This window comes from Trachemys scripta, chromosome 19 (assembly GCF_013100865.1).
Source record: "Trachemys scripta elegans isolate TJP31775 chromosome 19, CAS_Tse_1.0, whole genome shotgun sequence".
In the NCBI taxonomy this organism is placed as follows: Eukaryota; Metazoa; Chordata; order Testudines; family Emydidae; genus Trachemys; species Trachemys scripta.
This window is the reverse complement of record NC_048316.1, coordinates 11,197,840-11,210,929: the sequence shown is the minus strand read 5'-3', so window position 1 is coordinate 11,210,929 and position 13,090 is coordinate 11,197,840. Positions and strand designations below refer to the sequence as shown.

General features: G+C 41.2%; 1 protein-coding gene across 2 annotated transcripts in view; it reads right to left on the bottom strand.

The window, feature by feature from the left end:
• PEX14 (peroxisomal biogenesis factor 14) overlaps positions 1 to 13,090 on the bottom strand; it is a 100,455-nt gene that overhangs the window by 42,862 nt on the left and 44,503 nt on the right. For both annotated transcript variants that reach the window (XM_034753465.1, XM_034753466.1), the window contains one exon: positions 5,829 to 5,913. In XM_034753465.1, the coding sequence (XP_034609356.1) occupies positions 5,829 to 5,913 (85 nt within the window). The remainder of the gene's footprint in view (positions 1 to 5,828; positions 5,914 to 13,090) is intronic.

Sequence of the window (13,090 nt, the reverse complement as noted above, 5' to 3'; positions counted from 1 at the left end):
CCTGGTTTGGGCCATTCCATTCAGCTCTTTTCTCTTACTCTGGTCTGAGGCTGTTGGCTCCGGTTGAATTGCATGCATAATATAGTGAGAATTGTCATGTAATTGCAAAACAAACTGAAGTTACTAACAGCCACATTTTCAGCTCTGGCCTCTAGTTTTCCATCCCTTTTTTGTTGTCCATGCTACTCATGGGGTCTGTACAGTCATTTGCACACATCATTTAGACAGCTGGACAGCCAGTTATACAATCTGCATGTGCGATAAGGGATAAGCAACCACTAGCACAATCAGTTGCATGCACAGAAGTAGGCACACAAAAAACAAAGGCTGGCTGAAAATCTGTCTCTTAATGCCTTAGCTCCATTTCTTGCTCCTCTTCTCCTAAATCCATATCCTGCTAAGTCAAGAGAGAATGACTAGACTAGTCTGGATCTACGAGCCCTCTACACATCCCTGAGTCAAACTAAGTGTGTCTTCAGAAGCTGGAGGAGAGATCCTCCACAATCCTCCTGGGATGGGTGGGTCTTGGCAGCACATTACTAACTGGATCTTTTTGGATGAGCTGTCACTGGACTCCGTTGACTTGCACTGCATTTTGTGCTCAAGGAAAAGCTTTGTAAAAACTGTTCAAGCTTCACTGAGACATGTTAAAGAATTAATTACAAAGTAAAGCTGAAGGAGAAAATTAATTTTAGAAACACAAGAGGTTACTTTTCTTTTCCTCCCTTTTCTGGAGATGGGGGAGGAAAGGCGGTTATTTTCACTTTCATCCTGGGGGCAGAAACTGGGAGCTGTCCAGTCGATAACCTGGCCATCAGAACAAGGTTTGTAATTAAAAGGTCAGTGACCTGGAAAGCTAGGGCCTCACTCTCAGGGCTTCTCAGTAATGATGGAGCTATTAAATTAAGACTTATGAAATCAATGCTAAAAAAGCTTTCATGGTAACAAGATTCCATTCAAGGACATGCAAACTGCCTCATGAAATGAACTTAAATTATAAAAAAGGAAAGTAATAAAAGAGAGTTAAATTGAAATCTGCAGAAGAATTTACTCTCCTTAAAACTCTCCAACTGCAGGCTGTAGCCCCTCCTCTCCCATCCTCAAGGTGATCCACCAGGGCTTTCTGCAGCGGTTTGTCTTCAGCCAAGAGGCTGTTTAGTTACTGGTGGGGGTTCAACTTCCAGGAATGCAGTTGATTAAAAGGAGGAAGAGAAGGGAGCTGATTTTCTACAGCAGATTCCTGGATTCAGTACTTTTGTTTCCTGAGGAGTAAATACCTTTGGTCCTTTTGTGGGGTGGGGCACTTAAAACTCCAAAATTCATGCACTGCCTCTTTATCAGCGGCTTAGGAGCCCTCATCTCCAGCTGCCTTCTATCCTCCAGTCTGACAACAACCTCCCACTTCTGTCATACTCTTTACTTGAACTGCACTGCAAAAGCTGTGTGGGACCCACAGGCAACAGAGCCGTGGAAAAACTTCTGTATTAACTTGCTTTCTACAAGCTGAGGTAATGAAACAGATTAATAGACCCAACATGTTAAGGGCAAAGCTTCCCACTGACCTCCTGCGCATCTCATCAAACAGAAGTTTGACTCGGTTGGGAAGCAGGTGTATAGGAACATACAAAGCACCAATCAAGGTAATAAGTGTTCTAAAGAGAGTTTCTGACCCTGCAAATTTCTGGATTTACTCTTCCCCAATGTGATTCAACAGCGACCATAGTCTATCTAAGGTACTTATAAGACCTCCAGCACTGTAGTACCTAAGCACCTCACAATCTTGAATGAATTTATTCTCCTTACTCCTGTGAAGTCGGGCAGTGTTATGATCTCCATTTCACAAATGGGGAACAGAGGCTAAGTAACTTGCCCACGGTCATACAGGAAGTCTATGACTGAGCAGGGATTTGGACAGAGACTCCCAAGCCATAGCCTAGCACCCTAACCACTGGACCATCCTCCCTTTGCAGTCACATATTATAGATTCAAAACACACAATTTTAACCCGCATGAGCTACTGGATGGGTAGTTGAGCATTACAGGACATCTGAGCCACAACAGCTCAACAACAGACACATTTCCACCAGGGTTCAAACCCCACATGCTGTCTAATTACTCCCCAGGCGCCACTGATTCTCTGTGGTGTATCATCAGCAAAATCAGCTACTTGGACAAAAAACAAACAGCATCTTTTTTTTTTTTCTTTCAGATACTCTGAAGGAAAACAGCTGCTTTTCCCCTTCATCTGAAGAAGTTCACACAAAAAAAAAAGGAGGAAATGTCATAAATTACACAAAATGCCAGTGTAAGCTTCAAAGAAAATGATAAATGATTCTAATAACTTCATGTTTCTCATTAATGTCTCTGTATTCAGAAAGTTTTAAAGTGTTCAAGACTACGCAGAAATCTCATTGAACTTTTGAAGGACCTTAAATCCAGGACACTTTCCTCACTCTCTCCATCTTCATCAGGCTTATTATCCCAGGGCTGTAATATACGACCCCCAACCTCTTAACTGGCCAGAAATAGGGGCAGCCTCCCTCCACTACCACCCAGCTGCTGTTTCACACGAAAACAAACCCAACCCAGCTGATAATTCTAAAGTAACCTTCATTTCCCACAGAACTGACGTGCACCTCTGGGACCACAATTTCTATATTAAATAATGTTTAAAAAAATAAAATTGGATTTGCCTTTTCACGAAAGAGATGTTTATTTAAAAAAAGTCAAGATTATAATTCAAGGCATTGTTTCACTGCAAGTCCCAGATGTGAAATTTCCTAAGCAAAACTGAGACTGCAGTACCTGCGAGTACCCCTGCTGCCAGTGCTCGTACCCCTACATTCCCTACATCCACTCGTACTGGAACAGATTGCAACTAGGGTAGCCGAGAGCTTCCCCACAGCCAGGGTATCAATCTCTTTCCTTACAGCTCTCAGAAAGCCAGTGGTCCTGCCCCACTCTCTGCAGCAAAATCTGCTGGAAGAAACTACAACCAGACCAACTGCAAAATCCTCCCAGGAAATGATGCCTCTGTATTATTTCCTACGGAGATATGTACAAAGTTATTTTTAACATAGGGGTTGGTAGAAATGTTTAGGATATGGTATGATAGATATGCTATGATATATGATATAATATATGATATAAGGAAGGAGTGTTGTCTAGGGGATTGAACAGGGGACTGCTAGTCAGGACTCCTGGGTTCTATTCTTAACTCTGTCACTGCCTTGCTGTGTGCCCTTGGGTCAGGCAGCTTAACACTCTCAGGGTATGTATACACTGCAATAAACCACCCATGGCTGGCCCGTGTGTCGGCTGACTAGGGCTCACGGGGCTCAGGTGCAGGGCTATAAAATTGCACTGTAGATGTTTGGTTGTGGGATGAAGCCTAGGCTCTGGGACTGGTGCTGAGTGGTGTCAGTGGCCTGTGATATACAGGAAGGCCAACAAGATATCTGGTGGTTCTTCCTGGCCTTAATCTCTATGATTCGCAAAGTCACGAGATCCTTGATGAAACATACTGCAGACTTGCACAGTAATTACTAATGAATACATGGACAAGATTTTTTCCTCAGAGGATAAGTTTCCACTCCAGGAATTCCTGGTAGAATACGCTTTACTAGAATTCAGGAAAAACACTGGATAGTTACTTAGAATACCAATGGGTAGGTCTCAGGGTGTAAATGGAACTGAATACTCAGCCATGTTAATTCTCCTTCATATGCCCAGGGTTGAACTAGTCACATCTAGGGTTAGGAAAGAATTTTTCCTGCCCCTTAGGGCACAACTGGCATGATGTACATGTGCGCCTCTTTGCTCTGGAGCATTGAGCAAAGGTAACATAATATGATCAAGCGGGCAGATCCCATATGATCAAGTTCCCAATGACTCCTGGGTGCAGGCATTGCTGGACTTTCTCCTACAGTTAAGTTTCCATATGAGCAATTAGCGCAAAGGGGAGGGAGGGAATTAACAAACAGGAACAAACAGTTCTACCAAACAGTTTCTCCTCTTCGGTAATTATTAGCCAAGTAATTCACAAGAAGTATTAGTCGGGCCACAGTGTCTCTCTGCCTCCTTCTCCCCACCCCTCCTCTTCTCCCAGTCAGGGATTTATTAAAATTAAACAGATTAGATGGAGCTCCTGATACTAAAAACTGCTCAGCGAAGCCTGCGGTGGGGAAGTGCAGAGCAAACACCAGAGACATTTGTCTCTAAATTGCTCTAAATACCTTCTGCAAATGAAATTCTAACCCAGCTACGTTGAGAGAGAAAATGAGGAATAACTGGTCATTGTCAGCAGAGGAGAAGATCAGGCGGTTATAATATTGCACGATATACTGGGGGCTAAGAATCTCTCGGCAACAATAGATTTTGTATCAGGTTACCCCGGGTAATCAGCACAGCTTTTAGGCTCAGCTTTCCCCTGCTTCATTGCTTCGATGATAGAGTTGAAATCCCCAAGCTTTTATGATTAATTGCTCCCCATAGGTCCACATATTTCAAGGAAAAACTCACAGAGGAGAGTGGCCAACAAGCTCCAAATTTTGCAATACTGGCAAATCCAGTGCCATCCTAATGGCAGAGCAGGACAAACAACACACCTAGCAGAGTTGCACCACCTTGCTGGGCTGCTTTGTAACTGACACTAGGGCCGGCGGGGAAAGGACCCTATTCCAAACTATGTACCTGCAGAGTACAGTTTGTGGCAAAGCTGTTAGATCACAACTCCTGCCATTTCATCCTTAGTGCTTTCTGCCCCAAGGTGAGCAGGGGTCCCTGTAAGTAGATTATCTCATGCCATCAAGTCTCATGGATTTCACTAAACAATTCATATCTCCAACCTGGCTAATATAGCCCTGGGATTTCTTACTTTCCAAAGCTCAAGGTCTTTGGCTGAAGAATTCAAATTATACTGTAATAAATCACAACACTAATTTAAAAATGGGTCCCCATCCCCCATAATTTTGGAGTTTGCACTTACACACACCCCTTCCCTCCCCCCCTCCCCCCCCAGCACTTAAACTACCTTTTCTAACTCTGTAAAGCATGAAATTCACTCCAGGGCATGAGCCTCTTTATCATGTAAGTCCCACGCTAAGGACTTAAGTGATGTGGAGGGTTCTTGGTTGGGCAATCTGCACTGGAATAAACTTCACCTGAAATGTGCTAGTACATTCCTAAATTGTTGTCTTAAAACTTCAGAACATCAAAGGAAAAAACAAAGTCAGTTCCTTTATAAACAGAAGGGAAAACTATTATCAGCCTGTGGCCAAAGCAGGTTCCATTGGCTTGAGACGATATTGGATTTGTCAGGATCCATCCTGCCCCTGCTATAGAAAGGGCCATGCACGGTCAGTAATCTGCCATTTCAGGCTGAAAGTCAGGCTGACCCCAAGCTTGACCTTAACCTGACCTTGTTTACTCTTACCATGTCCCTCTTCCTTCATTCCTCTCTCCGGCTCTCTTCTGAAGCAGTTGACCTTTTAACTACAGCTGGTCATTTTAAAGCCAATGTCATTAAGGAGTTAGAATTGACCATCTAGCCTGTAACTCTAAACTGTCCTTTCTTCTGAAGAGCTCTACTGGTAGTTAACCCCAAAATTCCCATAACTCATTCTACAACGCCTTGTCTAGTGCCAATATTACCTCTGACTTGCAGGGAGGAAAACGGAGCTGACTTGACCCCACACTAAAAATATCCTGGGACAAGAGATCTTTTTTCCCTCAATACCTAATTTTCCACAGCAATAACTCCTGGCCTACATCCCACTCCCAAGCCCCCTCATAAATACTAACAGAGAATGAGACTGATGAATCTGTACCTTTTTTCTTGAGAAAAGCTCTTCTGGTTGCGAGCGGACTTTGGCGGACCCGGGAGTTCTGTAGAAACTTCACTGCTGTTGTGATCTGATTAGGGTGAGAAGATTGGAGAAACAGAAGAGTGAAAAGCTCTGAGTTAAGAACATTCAATATTCTGATTCTAAATAAATTCTGAACTACAACATCAAGGCCTCAAATCCAGCATCAGATGTTGACGGACTGGACCAGACCCCAGATATGACTTTGGGGAATCTTTGGATCCAGATCAAAATTTGTGGCTCAGGCTCATCTCTAATCAGATAGTACAGCATTAATAATTTGACTTAGAGAAGTTTCTCCTTGAACATCTTTTACCAAGCTGAAACACTGCTTAGTATGAAACAAACTCCATTAGGATACCTGACCCTGTTATTAGCAGGTGAGAGGTTATTTTCCTTGCCTTGGATCACACTAACCTACCAAAGACAAAGATTAAGTTTTATTTTCCAAGTGACCCAACTGGGCAGATAAATGGTTATATTTATGCTCTGCTGTGGTAGAAACTATATACAGCTTTGGTTTAAGAACTTTGACTTCATGATGCTCTAGAAGATGAACCTTTAAGTGACTTAGGACTTAAAGGTCCATATTTCCAGAGAGTGTAAGGACTGGGATGACACTTTTTGCACCCACACAATGATTGCAGTCCCTTAAAGTGCCAGTGAAAGGTGCTGGATTCCTCTATATGTACGGAGTGTATATAACAGGGCAAATCTCCACACAAACCCCTGCCTATGTCCCTCAGTTCTGTTCTGGAGGAATCACCATTAAGGATATGAAGGGCGTTGACTCTCCATAGCCCATTCAATCCTTTGTCTCTCTGCTGATATTATCTAGAAGGAGGTCAATTTTGCACTAGTTGTGATAGTGCTTTTGATGCAGTGCACAGAGCTGAGGCCCACCAACTCATTTCACACAGTCTGCTGAGCAGTCACCACATTGTGACTACTATGGGTCATACCACACAGGACTAAGAGAAAAGCTCCATATTCCAATATTAATCCCCTCAGCCATCCGGTCACATACACGGTACATCCTGCTGCACTGTGGAAAACCATCTGATCTCCCTCTATAAAAGACATCTGCTCTGGATGTGGCACAGAAGGGGATAATGTGCTTGAAGTTGACTTAGAAGACAGACATATCCATATTGAGGTGAGAGATTGCTCCCTCTCTGTACTTAGATGAAGCTGGTCTTCCATATACAAGGAAGAAGAGGAGTGTGGTTTTCACCCCAAATGGTGGCATCTGCATTCCCTATAAGCTGTACTGAGAGCAAGAGAAGGAGAAAGAGGATTTGCAAGAAGTGCAAGCTACAATGCAGCTTTTAGAGTTAAGATCTAAAGTTGTTTTAAAAAATTTTCATGACAGAAAAAAAAAAAATCTAGCATCACTATTGAAATGAACAAAGTTTCACCTTGGTTTTGAATCCAGCCCTTGGAATATGCATTTCTGGTCAGAGAGCAAAGTTCTGATGGGTTTAATGGCACTTTCAATGTACTCCTCAGTGCATTCCATCAATGTGTTTTTTTTTTTTAAATTGCATCTCTTATTTCTTTAAATACATTAATCAGGCTAGTGTAGGCAAAACGGATCCATTGGACAATGCAATAAACATGAATTATCATCTATCCAACATGCATAATGGCTTAAAAATACATAATAGCAGGTGTAGTTTAAATGATTAGTTATTACACCTGTGGTGGGTCTGATTCAATTGGGGAAAATCATCTTTAATAGGTTAAAAGGTTTAGATCACCAGGCTTCCCTTAAAGTGGCTGTAGAGAGGGTATGATGGAGTACGCTGTCATTACTAATTCATTTAAGAAAAACGTGGGGGATACAGCAAAGAACAGCATAAACGAGCGAATCCAATTTAAACATCAGGTAAAGCAGAAAACACCTTTTAAAAAAGCATGATAAATGAATTTGGAAGGGAGATGAAATTGACATCTTTATTTTAACGGGAATTTGACAAAGTCCCGGCACACTTCAAAGTTAGGGGGGAGGGGAACAGTTGGATTTTTTTAGTTTACATTCAATAATTTCAAGTCATAAAATAATAGAGCAGAACACCCCACATAAAGTACATTTTGGTCTCGTTTATGTGCCGCTTGATCTCTCCCTTGGAAATGCTGGCGACAGGCAAATCACGCATTTAAATTGCTCTGATATCACTACGCCCAATGCAGAAATATAAAGCACGCAAACTAATAACTTTAGGATAATGTGCTGAATAAGAAAAATGCCCAAATAAGCAGACACCTAGATGTGCGAACATATCAAAACCACTTTCCTTCTTATGTTAATTACTTGTTTCTTTGGGAACTCTTCCACACTCCTCTCCCGCTTCTAGTGAGCTTGTAAAACAGACACAAAGGACTTGTCGGAACCAGAATGTTGCAAGCTCTCGGATTCATACATTAATATTATCAGTTTATATTAAAAAAAATGTAATCTAAAATGAAACATTTTCCCTTCTGTTATTTTCTTAAGTATATCCATTTTTAATGTTATATTGATTGCAGCCATTTATTGAGAGATATTTTTGTTTTGCAAAATGTAAACATTTCAACAAAAACATTTATTAAAAATAATATTACATCCCATCTCCAAAATGCCTCCTGAGCCTATGTTTCTCTAGTTTGGAAGTTTGTGCTTGCCTTTAGAGAAGAGATGTATTCTTCCTCACCTGAATCTCCTTCATTTTCCTCATCTTGTGCATAAAATGTTCATATGAAACAATTCTGGCCATGATACATGCTAATTTTTTACAAGAAGGGACAAGAGAGCTTTCCTACTTTCTAAGGATCATTCTATTTGAATGAACAAGAACAATTGCAGTCCATTAAAAATAAAATAAAATAAAATAAAAAACTTTGCAGACCCATGTATAGATGAAAACCCATACAGCAAATAGAATTCTGACTCAGCTGGAAACATATTGTTCCATACTATTTATGTAACATTTGTAACACTTGACCAAAATTTTCTAATATTATGACATTGCCAAGTAGTGTGAATCATCATATTACCAACTCAGATTCTCAGACTGCCAGCACACAGTGGCCAGCAGACCGCATTTAACCAGTAGATCTCTGTCCTTTATTTTTCTTAACGAAAAATAGTGTATTCAGTTGTTAAAAGTGAATTAACACCATAAACCTGCTACCCCATCAGCCCTTCTTCTGCAATGGAATCAGACACACTTTTGATCAGAAATACCGTGGGGGGAACGCTGCGGCAGAGCTTGGGATATCGTTTGATTTTCTAATTAGAAGATGAATGTGGCTATCCATGGGATATATTTGTGTCCAGCCAAATTACATACATTCAGGCAAATATTCCACCTCAATGTCACAGACGTAACATGGAGACAGGAACTTTACTGCAGATGTTGCAGGAGTGCAGCAAGCTGAGAAAATTCCAGGCTAAGGCACTGCACTTTGACATTGGTCCAAGGTCCCTCACCCACACCCCCAATCTCCCTCTCCTCTGGTGTTGGCAAGGAAGGTGAAGTCAGCCCTCTTTACTATTATGCTCACAGCAACATGGTTTTTACATAAGGAACCCAAGCTGCTTTATCAGCTGCTGGCATGTGAAAAGTAAAACACATGGTTCAGAAGATGATGCAGGGGCAAGCAACCCCTTTCCCACCCCCTTCCAAAAAATCATTCCACACACTCATCACAGCTATGCAGGACTTGAAAAAAAGAGATGAAGATGGAAATCAGACTAAAGTGCCACTGGGGGAGCAATGAGTGAGACGTATTAGATCCCCTAATATTGGGGATCCTCTGAATAGTATTTGTTCACAGAGCAAGACTTCAGGATGACCTGAGAACTAAAGGTTGGGTCTGAGACTATACATCGTTAGGGGAGGTCTGTCTCTGAACAGCTTTGTGTCCGTTTAAATGCAACCTTCCTTTTCATTAAGCAGCGGAGGCACAGGCCATGAACTATGCCCAGATAGTTTACATTACATGTGCGGAAGGCAATCAACACTGGCAATATATATGACGTATGTAAAAGTATTGGGAATTATTTTTTTAAAGTGTATTAAAAATAATATGGCAGTATTAACAAAAGCTAACCTTATTTTAGCCAGAGCAGAAGGCCACGGCTACAGGGCAAATGGAACTGATCAATACATAGCCTACTGCAATACCCCCTCTCTCTCACCACCCCCCTGTGAAAGGCTGCACGTTTGCAAAGCTCAGAAGATTAAATTGTCTGTGAAAGGTTTCTGTACTCCTACTCCAAAGGAGATACCCAGAATCCTGTTAACAAGCGTCAGGCTAAAGCCAGCTCACATTGTAACAAGGGCTGACTTAAAAGCCTGGCACCGTGAGCAACAAGAGAACCCCTTCAAACAGAAATGCTGCATTTTAGTAAGAAATCCGTGCTCTGTCAGGACTAACTTGACAAATATGGTCATCGGTGGCACAAGGAAATAGTTGCAAAGCAGCTGTTAATCAGGGAAACACATTGTAGAACGCTGATGCTAGCACTCATGAAAAAATGCAAGGGGCTAATTATGAAGCCATATATCTCACTAAAGAGGCAATGTTCCTTGAGATTCCAGGCAGAGCTCTCTAGAGTCAGGGTCCTGGGACACCACACATAGAGCTCTCTCTAATCCAAGCTTCCAGTTCCCAGTTCAAACCGCACCTTTTCTTAATTCAGGGTTCAGGGTCCCAGGACCCCTAATTTATATATCACAAAAAGTACTTGTTCTTTCTAAGCAGAGTATCTGGAGGTCGCTAATGAGAGAGACATGGCTCTAAGGCTCCTAATTTACATTTCCCTGGTGCACAGATCTTTCTTTCTGGCCCCCAACAAGGACAAGGCCCTGTTGTGCTGCATGCTACACAAACACATATTAAAAGATAGCTCCCAAAAGTTAACAGGCAAGAGAAACCTACATGAACTTTATTTTACAGTCCTAGGAAGTCAAATTTTATAGCTCTCACTCAAAATAGAGAGAGAGAAAAATGAATGAAATATAAAGCAAGAGTCCCACGATCCAGAACCCGAAGGAATGAAGGTAGGAAAAAAAACAAGCTCGGCATGAGATCTACATCAGGGATCCTGAACTGAGAGAGCAAAACAGTAATGAAAGAGGAAGAAGGGTCAATACATTTAAAATCAGAAGTCTCAGGAATCCAGAAACTCAGGCTAGAGAGAGTTCTATGAATGAAATCTAACTCAAGAATGCCAAGATGACAACACCCAGGTGAAAAGTAAAAAATATGATATGCCACAGACTGCCTAGAATTCAACAATACTGGAAAGAGCAAGGCACTCTGAAACCAGATTAAAGGTTGGGCATGGGAGGGTGGGGGTGGATTTCCATTCAATTCAGAGTAAAACCACCAGGATGGCACGAGAGGCATAACCTTGGGACAGACAGAGCTGCAAACGCTGTGTAAGCACAGAGCCAGTACTCCCCCTAGCTGAGACCTGGGGGAGGCGCAGGATCTGAGAGGCTGGGTTCACCAAGGAACGAAGCCCAAATTAAGTGTTTTCACTCAGTGGAAATGAAATGTTTTGCAAGATGAAACAGAAAGAAAATTGAGGTTTTAGGTAATTACTAGTTGGCATTTACATATCACAGGCTGGTTCAACACCTATTCATTTTCCTCTTTTATTTTCAATTTTTTAAAATTGCTAATTAAAATGAACATATGACAGGGATGGGGGGAAAAATTACTCTTCCTCCTTTTCTCCAGGACGACAAAATCCAGATCTACTTTAAATACATTTATCTATAATTATCACACACAAAAAACCCCTGCTTAATTTACATTAAGATGGTGACAGAAAAAAAATCAATAAAAGCCAGAAAAAACCAAGCTAAGGCGCCTTCATCTCACCTTGCTGTGCCTAGTTAATACCAAAGGCAGGAGACATCCTCCACTGAGCTGAAACTCCTGGCACTCCCTTAGCACAATGGAATGAGTTAAAAGAAAGAAGTTGCAAAATCCCAGGCGTTCACTGCTATCCGATTCTCACTGATTTGAATCAAAATCTCGTAATCTAGCCCTGTTTTGTGGGACACTTTCTCCCTTGACTTACTTTTCCTCCTCTTATTTTTTCACTATTCTCATATCCACAGAAATGAGACCACACAAACACCTGCCCATCCCCATTCTCAGCTCCTTTGTTTCAGGAGCCATTTCACATTTGTTCCAGCTGACTATAGGGGCCTGATCTTTCCACACCCTCTGCTCAGGTATAACCAGCCCCCTCTCTTCACAAAACCTCACCACTGTCTAAGAGCCTTCTCCTCTGCAATATTCCTCTCTCTCTGCTCTGTGGACTCCCCATCTAGTTTTGAATCTCATCTCAAAATACCTTCTCCGTCACATATACCTCTTAATTTTTCTCCCCTTTTTAAATGTTAACCTTGTAACTTTTTTTTTTTTTTTTTAACTCCACAAAGCATTCCAGGATACAGTTTGTATGAAAAATGCTATAAAAAATAAAGTTTTATTGTATCATACATTAAGGACATAAAACATCCCTGATAGCAGCGTACAGGAGCTGACATGATAGACTAATATATTTTAAGGTCTATTGTGTAAATATGTATTTAGGGAATTCTAAAGCATGGTATTATTGACCCAAGTCTCTCTTAAAACACATTGATATATGTAGTAAAAGCCCTTATGAAAAGTAGCGACTTCGTCTGCGCAGTAGCCACCTTTCAAAATGAAATATGTCTGTCATCTTAAATTTTTTTGGCTCTGGTTAAAACATGATGGACAGCTTGCCAAAATTTCACTCTTAAAAGAACAAAGCTGATATTAAGTATTATACATTTGCAATAAACGAACACCAGAAAACACTACACACACTTTAAAAGAAACACAAGCCTTAAAATAGCCAGACTCTACAGAGATACATACATATATGTACACACGTACACTCGCACACATTACACAAACAGGGTACAGTGTGTATTTTTTTTAATCTCAGAAAGGAGGATGAGACATTGCAGTCCCAAGTTCAACTCAAAATAAATTGCTATCCTCAAGTAATAAATGCCTGAAAAAAACAATATATAAAGAAATCACTAATAAAACCTGTAATTACAGCTGTATTAACAAATGCTTCTATAAAATTCAAGCATAGTCAATAAACTGCATACAACCTTTATTCCTGGAGTGCAAAGTCAGAGGGTTTTTTGGAGAGGACAGTAGAGAATCATATTTCCTCCCAT